The 16,744-nt window shown below is 45.4% G+C and overlaps 1 protein-coding gene across 3 annotated transcripts in view; it reads left to right on the top strand.

Moving 5' to 3' along the window:
- Positions 1-7,445, top strand: part of LOC110070136 (carbonic anhydrase 15) — a 50,901-nt gene extending 43,456 nt beyond the window's left edge. For all 3 annotated transcript variants that reach the window (XM_072983236.2, XM_078381665.1, XM_078381666.1), the window contains 2 exons: positions 4,324-4,490; positions 6,652-7,445. In XM_072983236.2, coding sequence (XP_072839337.2) covers positions 4,324-4,490; positions 6,652-6,873 — 389 coding nt within the window. In that variant the 3' untranslated portion in view covers positions 6,874-7,445. The remainder of the gene's footprint in view (positions 1-4,323; positions 4,491-6,651) is intronic.
- The last annotated feature ends 9,299 nt before the right edge of the window (positions 7,446-16,744 follow it).

Below are 16,744 nucleotides of genomic sequence, written 5' to 3'. Positions count from 1 at the left end.
CCTCCATACTATTTTACCCAGGCTTCGTGCTCTGGAGAGGACACTCCAGCTTCGCATACAGCGTCGAAACAACACGGGAAGTAGCAGTTACCGGTTATAAGTCTCTGCTGAATTGGCGTAGAGCAGGACGCCAGGGGCTACTTCTGACGGTGGGAGAGGTCATTGCACCTCACTAGGTAGATACCGCCCGCCTTAAGCTGGGCAGCCCCCAGCCAGTAAGGTGCTACCTCGCCACGGTCTGTTAACCTCACGGGGTGCGTGGGGTTTAGGGTGAAACCCGACAAGCAGATCGACAACCGTGCACCATGCAACAATCATAAGAAAACTTCTGCCCTAAAGCTGGGCACCTGGAATGTACGGACAATGACCCCTGGCTTTCCTGACTATGGCTTTCCTAACGACCTGCAAGAAATAGACGATGTGCGCAAGACAGCTGTCATTGACATGGAACTGAGTAGACTGCAGATGGACATTGTTGCCCTGCAAGAGACAAGACTGCCAGACTCGGGATCTGTCAAAGAAAAAAACTTCTCATTCTTCTGGCAGGGAAAACCATCGAATGAGACCAGGGAATATGGTGTTGGCTTTGCAGTCAGAAACACTCTCCTGAGATGCATTGTTCCACCCACTGTGGGGAGTGAAAGAATCCTGTCTCTGCAGCTCCACTCATCAGCAGGACCAGTAACCCTCATTAGTGCATATGCACCAACACTGTCATCCACTCCAGAAGTGAAAGACAAATTCTACGACGATCTGGCAGCTACTATCAAAAAAGTCCCTGAAAGAGAGTCACTGTTCATTCTAGGAGACTTTAATGCTAGAGTTGGTGCTGATCACAATTCTTGGCCCACTTGTCTAGGCCGTTTTGGCATTGGAAAGATGAACGAAAATGGCCAACGCTTACTGGAGTTTTGCTGTTACTATGGTCTCTGTGTCAGCAACACATTCTTTAATACGAAGCTGCAACACAGAGTTTCCTGGAGACATCCAAGATCCAAGCATTGGCATCAGCTCGATTTGATCCTCACTAGACGTTCTAGCCTTCCTAGTGTTACGATCACACGCAGCTACCAGAGTGCTGATTGCGATACTGATCACTCCCTGGTGTGTAGTAGAGTAAAACTGCGAACAAAGAAATTGTATCACATGAAAAAGGAAGGAAGACCACGTATTGACATCAACAAGACTCGCGATCAAAGAAAAGTGAAGGAATTTGCCCAAGCACTCGAGGAAACCCTTCCAGGTCCAGCTAATGTAAATGCACCTGAACGATGGGAATACTTCAAGAACACTGTCTACAACACCGCCTTGTCCACCTTCGGCAAGAAGACCAGAAAGATGGCTGACTGGTTCGAAGCCCATTCGGAGGAGTTAATGCCAGCCATTGAGGATAAGAGAAGAGCTCTAGCAGCATACAAAGCCTGTCCTAGCGAGTACAACCTGCAAGCTCTTCGAGCCGCTCGTAGCCAAGTCCAACAGGCTGCCAGGAGATGCTCCAATGACTATTGGCTTCAGCTTTGCTCTCAGATACAGATAGCAGCGGACACAGGTAACATCAAAGGAATGTATGATGGTATCAAGCAGGCCTTAGGTCCATTACAGAAGAAATCTGCTCCCTTAAAGTCTACTACAGGTGTGATCATCCAGGACCGAGCACAGCAGATGGAACGCTGGGTGCAGCACTACTCCGAGCTATATTCCAGAAAGAATGTAGTAACCGAAGAAGCATTAAATAACATTGAGTGCCTGCCTGTCTTGGAAGAGCTGGACAGCGAACCAACCCTAGCAGAAATAAATGCGGCCTTGGATTCCCTCACCTCTGGCAAGGCACCTGGAAGGGACAACATCCCTGTTGAAGTGCTGAAATGCGGTAAGGAGATCATCATCACCGAACTGTATGAAATCTTTTGTCTCTGCTGGAGGGAAGGTGGAGTACCACAGGACATGAAGGACGCAAACATTGTCACGTTGTACAAGAACAAAGGTGACAGGGGTGACTGCAATAACTACCGTGGTATCTCTCTTCTTAGCGTTGTAGGGAAGCTGCTTGCCCGTGTTGTGCTGAAGAGGCTCCAGGTGCTTGCAGACAGAGTCTATCCGGAATCACAGTGTGGATTTCGAGCAAATAGATCCACCACTGACATGGTATTCTCCCTCCGACAGTTGCAGGAGAAATGCAGGGAACAACAACAGCCACTCTTAGTGGCCTTCATAGACCTTACAAAAGCATTTGACTTGGTTAGCAGGGATGGCCTTTTCAAAATACTTCCCAAGATTGGATGTCCACCTCGTCTCCTTAACATCATCAGGTCCTTCCACGATGGAATGAAAGGCACTGTAGTTTTTGACGGCTCAACATCAGATCCCTTTGACATCCGAAGCGGAGTGAAACAGGGCTGTGTCCTTGCACCAACACTTTTTGGGATCTTTTTTGCTGTCATGCTGAAGCATGCCTTTGGAACTGCAGCCGAAGGTGTCTATCTCCGGACTAGATCAGATGGAAAGCTCTTTAATCTCTCTAGATTGAGAGCGAAGACCAAAGTCCAACTGAAATGCATGAGGGACTTCCTCTTTGCAGACGATGCAGCCATTGTTGCCCACTCTGCTGAAGACCTCCAACAACTCATGAACCGTTTCAGCAAGGCCTGCCAAGACTTTGGACTAACAATCAGCCTGAAGAAAACACAAGTCATGGGCCAGGGTGTGGACTCGCCTCCCTCTATTACCATCTCCACACAAGAATTGGAGGTTGTTCATGACTTTGTGTACCTTGGCTCAACCATCTCTGACACCCTCTCTCTAGATGTCGAGCTGGATAAACGCATTGGGAAAGCAGCCACCATGTTCTCTAGACTCACAAAGAGAGTATGGCTCAATAAGAAACTGACAACACATACCAAGATCCAGGTCTATAGAGCCTGTGTCCTGAGCACACTCCTGTACTGCAGCGAGTCCTGGACACTTTGTGCCCGGCAGGAGAGGAAGCTGAACACCTTCCATATGCGTTGCCTACGACGGATTTTTGGTATCACCTGGCAGGACAGAGTTCCAAATAGAGTAGTCCTAGAACGAGCTGGAATTTTCAGCATGCATACATTACTGAAACAGCGACGTCTACGCTGGCTTGGGCACGTTGTGAGAATGGCTGATGGTCGGATTCCAAAGGATCTCCTATATGGAGAATTAGTGCAGGGAAATCGCCCCAGAGGGAGACCACAGCTGCGATACAAGGACATCTGCAAGCGGGATCTGAAGGCCTTAGGAATAGACCTCAACAGATGGGAAACTCTGACATCTGATCGTTCAGCCTGGAGGCAGGCAGTACATCACGGCCTCTCCCAATTTGAAGAGACCCTTGTCCAGCAGGCTGAGGCAAAGAGGAAGTCACAAAGGAAGCAAAACCAGGGAGCTGGACAGGGGACAGATTGGATTTGTCTCCAGTGTGGAAGGGATTGTCACTCTCGAATTGGCCTCCTCAGCCACACTAGACGCTGTTCCAAGTCCTCCATACAGAGCACGATACCATAGTCTTTCGAGACTGAAGGATGCCTACTACATAGTGCTCTATTTATAAATGGTTTTATTATGTAAACTGTGTATCTTTTTACTAATATCTCTTTATAAGGTTTTATTGTATTAAATCTTTTAGTATTATGTAACATGGCATTAAACTGCAGAAGCCTGTGTGCTGTAAGGTCTGTAGATCTTCCGCTGTAAGATCGAATCCACATGACAGAGTGAGCGCCCGTTGCTTGTCCCAGCTCCCGCCAACCTAGCGGTTCGAAAGCATGCAAATGCAAGTAGATCAATAGGGACCACCTTGGTGGGAAGGTAACAGCGTTCCGTGTCTAAGTCGCACTGGCCATGTGACCACGGAAGATTGTCTTCGGACAAAACGCTGGCTCTATGGCTTGGAAACGGGGATGAGCACCGCCCCCTAGAGTCGAACACGACTGGACAAGAATTGTCAAGGGGAACCTTTACCTTTACCTAAGTTTGGGTTAAGAACTGTAAATAAATACTTACAGTAATGAAAGACGTGTTCGTAACATGTGATTCCCCCCCTCACTTCCTTATCTTGCATTTAGAGTGCTTTGTTTTGTGATTGGTTGCTGGAGAAGTAATGTAGGCTTACTTGACAAAGTCTGATTGGCTCAGCCTGCATCTTTGAGACCAGCCCATTAGCAGATGGAAGGCTGACTAATCAGACGGAATAGACCCTCTCCACAGCATCCTCTCCCAGTTGCTTTTCCCCCCGACCTGGCATAAAACACAGAATGGAATTCTTCCTTTTCCACCAGCAGTTTCTGTTTCTCTGCCTAGAGGAGTACGTTGACTTGGCGTCCACGTTTCCCCTGAGCAATCTTCTGCCCAACATGGCCTTGCTTTCCAAATATTACCGCTACAAGGGTTCCCTCACCACCCCGACCTGTGACGAAGTGGTTGCGTGGACCGTGTTTGAAGAACCAATCCCAATCAGCAAGCCGCAGGTAACTAAAATAAACTTTCTTCTAGAGCTTGGAACTAACATGATTTAAGTAATTCTGTTACTGTAACAAGTTACTTTTCTAGGTGACAAGAAACCTAACAGATGTAATGCAATGAGTAGGAACAAAGTTCCTTTATTTGTGTGATGAGTCATGATTTCTAGTTACTTCCAGAAGTGTCTTTTAAAGGGGCGTTTTCTCCAAGGATTTTATTGCTTGCTCTCGCTAGTCCTAATTCTATTTTCGAATGTGTGGTGCCAGAAGCTAACAGAAAAAGTAGCAAACAGAAATGAGTTAGTTGTTGTGGGTTTTTCAGTTTCTTTGGCCGTGTTCTGAAGGTTCTAAAGGACAACCTTCAGAACACGGCCAAAGAGCCCGAAAAACCCACAACAACCATCAGATCTCGGCTGTGAAAGCCTTCGAGAATACAGAAATGAGTTACTTCTTCAGCATTAGAATAAGCAATGGCAGTGGTTTGCTTTTTGAACGCTGCAAAAATTAATGGGAATTGATAGCTTTAGAAAAGCAACTACAGTGGTGCCTCGCTTGACGAGGATAATTCGTTCCATTCAAATCGCTGTTAAGCAAAATCCTCGTCAAGCGAAATTAAAAAACTCATTGAAATGCATTGAAAACCGGTTCAATGCGTTCCAATGGGCAAAATACCTGCTCGTTTTGCAAAGATCCTCCATAGGGTGGCCATTTTCCGGTGCCTGTAAAGCGAGGAATCTGTCCTAAAACACAGCGAGGAGCCATTTTGCACAGCAGACAGCCATTTTAGACCCGCCAATCAGGTGTTTTTAAATCATTGTCTAGCAAAAAATCAGTTCCTGAAGCAGGGAACCGATCATCGTTAAGCGATTTCCCCCCATAGGCACATCGTTTTGTGATCGCAATAGCGATTGCAAAAACTTCATAGTAAAGTGGTTTTTAGTTTAATGAGGTAATCGTTAAGCGAGGCACCACTGTAGCCAAATGTTTATACCCCTTCCCTTATAAGCCTGTTCAGATTCTTGAAGGTAGAGCCTTCTCTGAGCGCCACCAAACTCAGGCATGTTTTGTGTTATGTGAAAGACAGTTATGGTGGTGGCCTTTCCAAGGTGCTGGAGTTTGCAGAGGGAGCCCAGGGCCTCTCCTGTCCTTCTGCTGGCAAGTAACCATCTTCCCCCACAGCCCCACAAGGCCCCGAGAGGGTGGTGGCTCCCATGTCAGGAGGAGGCTGGCCCCATTCCTGCAAGTGAACCACTCTCCCAAGAAGCTGTTGGGGAATTTCTCCCCTTCCAGAAAAGGTGAGAGGAAACGGTCCTCCCTGCCTGCAGAAACTCTGTGGAGAATTCCAGAAGCTCATATCTGTGAAGATTCTCCGTCCTCCAGGTGAGGTTACCTGGAATTCGAGTCATGGCAACTGGGCCTCTTTCTTGTTGGGTTGAAACGTTTCAAGAAAGAAATCCAGTTGCCTATCCGTTCAGCTCTGTGAAAGGTAGCTTTTGTTCAGAGTTGTGGCAATCTGCTTAAATTCCCTTAAAACATGTACCAGAAGCCCGGCTAATTCAGGTCAGAATTAGCCAAAAGCCTCCCTCTGCAGCTCCACCCCTTTCCCAAAGCTAGCACTTTATAGAAATAAGTCTCAGAAGGCTATCTTTAGGTATAGAAAGAAAAAAAGGGGGGGAAGTATTTTGTTCATGATGAGCAGGCGTCATAGAGATTCAGAAGTTATGAAAAGAAAAATAGAAGGTTCAAAGTGGCAAGAGATGGATATCCAGCCCCATGTGGCTGGGAAATCTCCGTCCTTCCCTGGGGATTTCTTGGAAAAAGACTAAAAATGACCGACAGACAAGAAACAATGGAACATAGGGAGGAAGAGGAGAGGTTTCTTCTAGCTGGGGAGGGGGAGAGATAAATCCATGTATTGTGTTCATAATGTGAATAAACAGGGACCTTAGTTTGGTGAAAGGGGCTTCCCCCTCCCACAATTCCATGTGTTGTATTTGCATGCGAGATTGCTAATTTGCCGGTAGATCCTTCAGAGGAGAGCGTACACCAGTGGAGCGTGCCCGCTTCTCACCAAAGAGCTGAAGTTCAGCTCCATAGCAAACTGAGAGCTGTAATGATTTATGTTTCAAATAACCGGCAAATCATTCTCCACTTTCCTTCCTTCCTTCAGCTGAATGCCTTCGCCAACACCCTTTACTTCAAAACCGTCGGCGTGGCGCCGCTGAAAATGAGCAACAATTTCCGTCCTCCGCAACCACTGAACAGCCGCAAAATCTTTGCCTCCAGAGATGCTACCATCAGTGGTGGGTCTTCTTTGGCTGACAGTCGGATCTTTCTTCTTGTTTTGGCTTGTACGGCTGGCTGGCTCTCTAGCCCCTTCTGGCTGCCCTGAAGGATAGTTGAAGTCAATCACAAGCGATGGATACTTCACAGCATCTTCATGCCCATAGTTTTTCACTGTGATCCTTTTCAAAGCACTGGGTTGGGGGAAAACTTAGGAAAACCATCTCCAAACAATGGGGTCTAAGATAGTCACGGCTCACTTGCCCCATAGTTTTAAATAATTGTTTCCCGGGCACTACTAAATCTGGACCCAATCCACTGAATCGAATGATGCAGGAACTGGCAAGAAAGAGGAAGAGGATACACAACTTTTAAATATTTTTGCTTATTTGTTGATTTTCGAATTTTGCTAAGCGATACATATTCATGACGTATGAGTAGGGGATAGTCCTGTGGAAATCAAAGGCCTCCACCATACAATCCATGTGTCATGTGGGAGTGAAATTGAGGTTAGGATAATGTAAAACATTCACCTTTGCCGATTTTTGGAGTGATGGTGGCGGCATCAGCATGCAGGAACATGGTGTACAAGTGACCTTTCCATCAGAATGTGAAATACTTAAATGATGTTGAATTGAAATTATAATGAATAAATAAAAGAGCTCTTAATTTTTCCATGAACATGGCCCAAGTCAATCATTCTTAAACTGCAGAGGATTAAATACAGTGGCTTGTTCACAAATACAGTGGTGCCTCGCTAGACAATGATAATCCGTTCCACTGAAATCACTGTTTAGCGAAACCGTCTAGCGAAAAGCATTTCCCCATTGGAATGCATTGAAACCTGTTTAATGCATTCCAATGGGAAAGAATCGTCGTTGTCTAGCGAGGATCGGCCATAGGAAAGCCGCTTTGTGAACCTCTGATCAGCTGTTTAAATCACTGTCTTGCGAAACTTAAGTCCCGAAAACCACCTGTTTTGCGAGCATGGAGCTGTCAAAATTGTTGTCTAGTGAAAATCAGTTTGCGAAGCAGGGACCAAACATTGTCCAGCGAAATTCCCCCACAGGAATCACTGTTTTGCGAATCGCTATAGCGATCGCAAAAAGTCAATGTCTAGGGAAAACACTGTCATGAGGGGTAACTGTCTAGCGAGGCACCACTGTAACAGAAATCTGTTATGCTATCAGTGACAGGAAATCTCCCCGACCTCCTATGACAGTCATTTCAGTTCGACTGCATACCTTGAAGCAGTCCCCTACAATTGCAAAGGCAACTCCATTTATTCAGCCAGCATGACTACAGATCAGAAGAAAGGAGTTACAGCAGCCAGAGACAACCTCGAGAGCCCCATATCTCAGACCGGTCTTTCTTCAAAGGCACTACCCAAATTTTGGACCTCCCACAATTATTCCCAGTGCCTTCAAAAACGGAGGCAGTGGTGAACTCAGAGATACATTCTTCCTTGTTGATGAAGCACTTATTTGGCTTCACCTCAGAGGCCTCTTTGGAACAAACAGCCTGATGATGTGTACAAATCAGTACGACATGGGCAGAAAAAGGCAAGTGATATACAGTGGTGCCTTGCATAACGAGTGCACTGTTTAATGACGAATCCGCATAGCGATCTATTTTTTGCGATTGCTAATGCGATCGCATTGCGATGTTTTGAATGGGAAAACATCACATTGCGATGATCGGTAAGCGTTTCGCTTACCGATGTTTGCATTGCGATGTTTTTAGAACAGCTGATCGGCAGTTCCAAAATGGCCGCCGGGTGCCCAAAATGGCCGCTGCAAGCATTTTCGTGCAGTTTCCTCCCTTACCGAGGCAGTGAAAATGGCAGCGCTATGGAGGATCTTCGCCGAACAGTGAGTTTTCGCCCCATAGGAATGCATTAAACAAAGTTTAATGCATTCCTATGGGTTTTTTAGTTCCGTTTAGCGATGTTTCCGGATAGCGATGATTAATTCGGAACAGATTAACGTCGCTATGCGGGGCACCACTGTATATTAACAATCCACTGCTTTTTGGAACGTGGGTGATACAACAGACTCCACAGATCTAGTTTCAGATGACCTAACTTCTGGACATCTCTTTCATCTCACGACTAGGCCCTTTTCCTGCTAGAACGGTGCTTCCCAACCTAGGGCAACCCAGATGTTCTTGGCATCTACATCTTGAACTACAACTACCAGCAGTCTTGACCAATACAGCTAGTGCTGGAGGCTTCTGGGAGTTTTAGACCAAGAACATCTGGGGAACCAAGATCGGGAACTATCGCGCTAGACATTTCCTCCATCTTATTTTAAGTCAAAAGCACAACACAAAGAAAGGCATATGTTTTGGCTTCTGTTAAAGCTCTCCATCAATCAATGACGCTCAGAAAACAGAGAGTTAAATGACAGAAGGACATGGTGGAGAAAGACGGGACAGACAGATTGTGCTAGGTTTTGATTCGAGACACGGAGATGGATGGGTGACAACTTTACTAAAATAATGATTTTGGGCTGCTAGGTCAATTCTGACTTAATGGTGACCTTTTTCAGGGTTTTCTAGGTAGAGGTCACTCAGCAGTGATGGGCCGTTCCCTTCTTCTGGGGATGTCCTATGTAGCCTTGGGTGGGTTGCCCAAGGCTACATAGGTTGGCTCTTCTGGGATGCACAGTAGGGAACTGAATTCCCAACCAATGGCTCCACAGCTAGATAGATAAACAACTTAGCTATCCAGCCAGTGATGCTTTTATTAGACCACCAAGCATTAAAATCAGAAGCTAGCTTTTCACCTTCTACAGGCTGAGTAAAGGGATCACCCGCCTTTGCTTTCAGATCATGTACAAGGGCCACACAGTATTTTTTTGTTTTGTTATGGATTCATGATGAAGAGTGATGGAGATTTTGAAGTTGGCTGGCCTTTCGTGGTCTAGTCTACTGCAGAATACCCTTCAAGCCCACCTGTGTCCTTTATACACATATAGACACAGGTTGTCTACCTCTGTGGTAGTTTAAGGAACGTTGGCTCACAGAAAACCACGTATTGGATGAAGTTCAGTACTAAGTCATAACTAGAGTAGTCCCACTGAATCAGTAGGGATTTGGTGACTCCTTTCTAACATCTATTGATTCAATGGGTTTACTCTAGCTATGACTTACCACAAGACTTCAGCCACTGTCTCATGTCAAATCAATCCTGAACAGTCATTATTCTGACTAGCTGTTTTGGCAGCGTCTCCTAACTGCTTTTAAGGAATTGGGATGAATCCCTCCGAAAAAGGGTGATGGAGGAGAATAGAGTGTCCCCTCAAGAGAAAGAGAAAGTTTATACTCTTGACAGAGTGTGGTAATGTATGGATTAAAAACCTCTAGCTAAGTGGATAAAAGTTCAGGGGCCTATAGAGCAGAATTAGCTTCAAGCCTCCCATTTTTGCATTTTCTTCTCCTTGACTGGCACTTACTATCTCAATAACTCACTCAGACATGATGGTATGAGGAAGAATAAAAAGTTCCATTTACTCACAGTTCAGAGTAAATACAAAACCAACAGCATTCTGTGGAAAATTAATGACAACTTAACGGACTAACTGGCTTCATGACTGGCTCGCTACATGGCTAACAGAATTCTGACAGAAAAAGAGAGATGGAAACACTCTTGAGTAGCTTAGCTCTCTTCAAAATCTGAACAATTGGCTGCTTCTGGATTGACCGATAGTCGCGGCAGTCCAGAAAGGTTCCTCCTAGCCAAAACCTCTTAAAGGCAGCAGACAACGGTTGCAATAATGTCAACATATACCTTCAGACAAGGAAAGTGAGTAGGGCAAACACAACAGACACACACACAGAGAGAGAGAGAGAGAGAGAGATTGGGGAAATACACAAGACTTCTGCCTGGCAGTCACTCCACTCTGTCAAGCTAAGCCATGATAAATTGGAGGGTCATTAAAGGGAACTAATTATTGGCCAGAAGGAACTGAAATGTAGCAAGAGCATAGCTGTGAAAAATGGATGAAGCTCTCAAACGAGCTAGCTGGCGACCCTCCGCTTGCCTGTGCATCGGTCGCCTCAGGGAAGCGTCGGGAGGCGCAGAGAAAGGTAATCAGGACGTCGCTCTTTCAGATCTGGCGTTCTGGTGGCTCTTAATGTTTGGAATTAAATCAGCAAAACAAGAACAGGAAGGTGTCAAAGAAACTTGGCTATTTCTTCAGGTGGTTTTTATCAAGTTCCCATGGGCTTTTCATGGAAACACTGAAGGGGAACCTGAAAAAGTTACCTGTTTGGACTACGACTCCCAGAATCCTGTCACTAGCAACCATGTTGGCCGGGGGATTTGGGGAGTGGGAAATAGTCCGAAAAGGTAACATTTCTAGCCTTTGGACTGAAGTCAGTGGTGGTAAGAGGTCTGCACGTAACCCGTGCTTCCCAACTTTGGGTCTCCAGATGTTCTTGGACTATAACTCCCAGAAATCCCAGCCAACTTACCCAGCAGTAGCAGCTTCTGGGAATTTCAGCCCGAGAACATCTGGGGACCCAAGGTTGGGAAGTACTGGAAAGAGTAACATGTTAGTGTCCACTATGGGGTTTTCCATGACCTCTGAATCTGGGTCTTGAGATGTCTCTATTGGAAGGGGAAAAGCTAGGACTCAGCAGTGACTCTGCACCATTGCAGATCCATATGGGTCGCATGGAGGGTGCAACTGTGCCTTGCTCTGTCAGAACCATGCCTGCTTATCTCAGCATTATCTGCCCATCAGGGAACAGATGGGTCTTTATATGTGCTTGGATGCCAACTCCTGTCATTGCACACTGTTGACTATGCAAGCTAAGAATGATGTGTGCTGAACTACTGTGACATCTGGAGGAGCACAGATGCCCTAAATCCTGCTTGACGCTGGCTGCCTCTCTCGCTTTTCAGACGTTCCCAACCCCTGCAGGTGAATGCTCAGCAGTTAAGTGGACAAAGCTTAGCTCCTTTATCATTGAGTTACAGCCTTTCACTTGGGCCCCATATCCTCCTAAGAGGATGCTTTCTGTTACATCAGCTCTGAGAAAAAGGGGAAGCTGAATGGGGTGGTGGCACATAATACCACCATCACTGCTAATTAAAAAATGCTGGCACTTTGATCCTGGACAGTCTTGGTATCCACTATATCGCTGCAGATCTCTAAGATCCATGATGTTGATGCAGAACTGGAAGGGACCCTACGGATCATCGAGTCTGGCCCCTGTCAAGGAGGCACAGTGTGGTATCGAACCCCCAGCCTCTGGCTCCACGGCCAGAGATCTCAACCACCGAGCTATCCAGCAGTTCCTACATTGCATCCAGTAGTTTCTCAGGCATGACAAGGTCACTCAATTTTAGTGCGTGGTTGTTGACGTAGGGCTTACTTCTGCTTTCCAGGCCTCACAGAGCTTGCAAAAGTTACATTTTGGACAGCAAGTTCTATAATCCTGTATTCATGCTGGCCTTGAGGTTGGTAGGGGAGAGCAGACCAAAGAGAGGATTTCTACACCCCCTCTGATCTCCACCCCCTCTTGGGTTTGTTTATTTAAAACATTTCAAGGCTGCTGCAAAAAAGCCATAAGCCGGTCCCGAGAAAGCTCAGACAATAAAGTCTCCTAGAGTGATAAAGCACAGCAAGCTTTAATGAAACCAATAAAACACTAGGAATAATAAGAAAGCATCCAGCGCAGATGGTATGGAAAACACAGTAGCAGCTTACAAACCAAGAAATAGTCAATGGAAGCCCATCAAAGAAAGATCTAAGAAGAGAGATCAATCATCAGATCAAACTTGCATTGATGGAGTCTGGTCGGCCCCGGTCCACAAGACCAAACTATTCCAGAAGCAAGGGGCTGGTGTAGACCAGGAACTGTATTTCATTTATTAACTTAACTTTCCATAAAGATAGGCAAGAGAAAAGAGACCCTATTGTGGTTTAAACTTATATACCACCTCTAGTGCTAAAGCACTCTCTGGGTAGTTTACAATGTAATTATGCAAGCAACTCTTTGCTCCCTAGCAAGCTGGGTAACTCATGCCAAGGTTGGAAGGATGGAAGGCCAAGTAAGTCTTGAGGCAGTTACCCGATATCCATTGGGATCAAACTCAGGTTGTGAGTAGAGGCAATACTGCAGCATAAGCACTGTGCCACAAGACCCATTTTATTGTGGATCTGAAAGTTAAAGGTCCAGCCCTATTGTTAGGCGCCGTGAGGCTATTGCTTCAGGTAGTGGGAGGTGGCAGAAAGAGAGCGGTATGGGATCACCTTGCTTTGCCTTCAATTGTAGCAAAATGCTGGAGCCATCCCAGTTGATTGATTAGGTATCTTTCAGTCTTGAGAGACTATGGTAACGTGCTCTGTATGGAGGACTTGGAACAGCATCTAGTGTGGCTGAGGAGGCCAATTCGAGAGCAACAATCCCTTCCACACTGAAGACAAATACAATCTGTCCCCTGTCCAGCTCCCTGATTTTGCTGGTTTTAGGACTGCCTCTTTGCCTCGGCCTGCTGGACAAGGGTCTCTTCAAATTGGGAGAGGCCATGATGCAACGCCTGCCTCCAGGCTGAACGCTCAGAGGTCAAGGTTTCCCATCTGTTGAGGTCCATTCCTAAGGCCTTCAGATCCCGCTTGCAGATCTCCTTGTATCGCAGCTGTGGTTCTCCCTCTGGGGCGCTTTCCCTGCAATAATTCTCCATACAGGAGATCTTTCAGAATCCGACCATCAGCCATTCTCACGACATGCCCGAGCCAATGTAGACGGCACTGTTTCAGTAATGTATACATGCTAAAAATTCCAGCTCATTCTAGGTAAAGGTAAAGGTTCCCTCTGACGTTTTCAGTCCAGTCGTGTCCGACTTTAAGGGGTGATGCTCATCTCGCTTTTCAAGCCGTAGAGCCAGCGCCTGTCCGAAGACAGTTTTTCGTTGTCACGTGGCCAGTGTGACTAGGGAATGCCGTTTTACCTTCCCACTGAGATGGTACCTATTTATCTACTTGCATTTACATGCTTTCAAACTGCTAGGTTTAACTTTAACTTCCACCCTAAATAAACATGACAGCATAATCGTACTGATTCACCCTATATAAGGTGTGATTGGTGGAATAAAATAACTGGAATGAAACCTGGGCACTGACAGAGTGACAAATGAACTGGTAGTGTTATCTTGTTCAAAGTCATATACAAATTACTTTCCTAGTCCAAGGGATAGGCATTTTGGGGAAAGAAATCTCATCATGCTCATGGGCCTTTGGCTTCAGTAAGTGCCATTCCCCTCTTTTCTCCCTTCTTAGGGTCCTGCATGTTTAAGTGCATGGCTCTTTGGACTTGGTTGGGTTGTGACTTTGACTCACTGTTGTGTGCATCATCAGTACCGTGGGATGATGAAAGTTGCCAGCCAACCAAACGGTTGCCAGATGGGAGAGTCTTCATGTCCAAATCCCAAGGATATTTTGCGGCAGATAGACTGGAAGCTCACAAGCGGCTCGATCTAATGCAGTCATCCAAGGCTCAAGAGGCTAGCCTCATTGGTGGAGAAAAACGGTTAGGGTGAAAGGTATTCTTTGAGAAGTCAATGGATAATTGTATCTGTAACAATTGAATTTCCTGCTAACACCTTTCTACATGTTTTTGCTTTACTGAGCTTTTTCTTAGGCTGCTTTGATTCCAATGTCTTTCTCCCGTGGGGCTTTCAGGATAAATGGATTGTTCCCCCAAATTTAAATTTCAAGATTGCTTTGGGAAAGAAAATCCCAGGGGAAAAATACCCAAACAAAAGGCAATTCTTCACACTCCCTCCCCTCTGAACCAGGCATCATCTGTCAGGGGAAAAAAAATCAAGGCAGTTGAACCGTTCTACAAATAGCAAACCTGTTAAGGCAACACGCCAATTTCCCCTTCTGTTCTCCCTAATTGTAGGTTTAAATTTAGCACCCAAATAATTTAGCTAAAATTACCTCCGGGAAAGGCCAGCAACTTGTGAATATACATAATGCGAAGCCATAACTCCTACGTAGTGCTTACAAATAATTTTTTTTCTTTCTGTTGTGGTTTTTGAATGTTTTCAAAAAGATCCTGGGCCATTGTCTTCCACATATTTCATTAGAATATGCTTCCTAAGCAAGGGTGGGCGCTCAAGCGCTAAGATTTGAAAACACAAGCTTGCTATCAAGACCCTCTACAGGTTCTTCATTAGGTTGGGTACCACGGAGTTATGGATGGTTTAGGTCAAAAGTATATGTTCAAAGAAATAATGGCCAGATGTATGAGCCACGTTACTCCTGCGTGAGTCATCGTTGGGTGAGGTTCACCTTGATGGAGGCCCATCCAGGGTTGAAAGCAAGCATATATTTGTGATTTATGTAGTGGTCTTACAAAGGTATCATCTGTCCTTGCTAAAAGACCATTGTGGCTTTTTGTCCTTATTAAAAAGTTGATGAGACTGAGTCATGAAGAGTGTAATGCAGACACACACAGAGGGACACACACACACACACACACACAGAGAGAGAGAGAGAGAGAGAGAGAGAGCATTAAAGATTATTACCTTAAGTGATTGGTGAACTGTCAAACAGAACAGATTTCAACAAATTAAGATTTTTCCCTTCAGGCAGAAAAAGCAGATGCACAAATACAGGATGGATGGCACTGGGCTTGACACCAATAAATATGAAAAAGATGTAGTAGATCACAAGCTAAGCATATGTCAACAGCACAGAGAGGCAGCAAATAAAAAGCTAACACAGTTAAAGGCTTCGTCAACAGAAGTACAGTGTCCAAGATCAAGAGAAGTAATTAATAGTGATAACTGTGTGCCTCAAATCAGTTCTGACTAATGGTGAGTCTTTTCCAGGTAATGAGTACTGTACTCAGAAAGGGTTGACCATTCTCTTCTTCTAGGGGCAAACTTGGGACTGTGCAGCTTGCCCAAGGCTACACAGGCTGGCTCTTCCTGGAGGCCCATTGGGGAATCGAACTCCCAACCTCTGGCTTCCCAGCTGGAGACCTAACTCATTGAGCTATCCAGCTATGGGAGGTAGCAGTCTTACTCTATTCTGCTTTGGTCAGACCACACTAGTGTCCAGTTCTGAGCAAGGCAGTTTGAAAAGGCTATGTACAGGCTGAAATGTGTCCAGAGAGCGATGGTAAAGGTGGTCAAGGTGAAGGAAACAAAGCCTTGTGAGGAACAGTGCAAGGACATAGGCCCGCTTAGCTTGGACAGGAGAACGTTGAGAGGTGGCCTAGTGGTCATACTTAATTATCTGGAGGGCTCTCTCTCTCTCCTTGTGCCTCTTTCTCTCTGTCTCACACACATCTACTTGCATTTCTGATGTTGTGAATGGAAGAGCCCCCACAATTGCAGAATAGGTATAAAATTACGCCATGAATACATAGGGTTCTCAAGCCTGGAAGAAGGAAGTTCTAAGTGCCGGTTTAAACTTCACATATAATTCGGTTTTGTTTAAAAAACCCACGTATTACATATTTTTAAAACATAGCAATAAAACAGCAATAAAATCCACAAAGTTCACCCAGGCAGTGGTGCGTTCATGACAACACACTCTTAGTCTGTGAGGGGTTGGTCCATAGAAAAGACAGGATTAGTTTGGTTTCTTTACGTCTAGAGTAATAAACAGCAGTTTAGGCATTGATCAAGGTGAGTCTCTACATCCCTATATATATCACCTTGATCACTACCTTGATATATATCTTAACTACAAAGAAATCCAGGTTCATGTTAGGTCCATTCTATTATGCCATGAATACATAGATATTAGATATTATAGGCATATATATATGTGTGTGTCTATAATATCTAGGTCTAGGTATTTCTGCAGAAATATTCCACACAGTGGGCTTTTTTGAATATAACAGTGCAGTTCTATTCAAAGTCATTGGGAGCCTGCCATTCTCTTGCTCCCAATAGCCTCCTGACAAAATGATTGAAGTGCCATCATGAACGCATTGATGAGAGAAAAGAATAT

The sequence above is a fragment of the Pogona vitticeps genome, chromosome 14, assembly GCF_051106095.1.
Source record: "Pogona vitticeps strain Pit_001003342236 chromosome 14, PviZW2.1, whole genome shotgun sequence".
Taxonomy (NCBI): Eukaryota; Metazoa; Chordata; class Lepidosauria; order Squamata; family Agamidae; genus Pogona; species Pogona vitticeps.
Note: the sequence above shows the minus strand (reverse complement) of the source record. Positions and strands in the feature narration are given on the sequence as shown.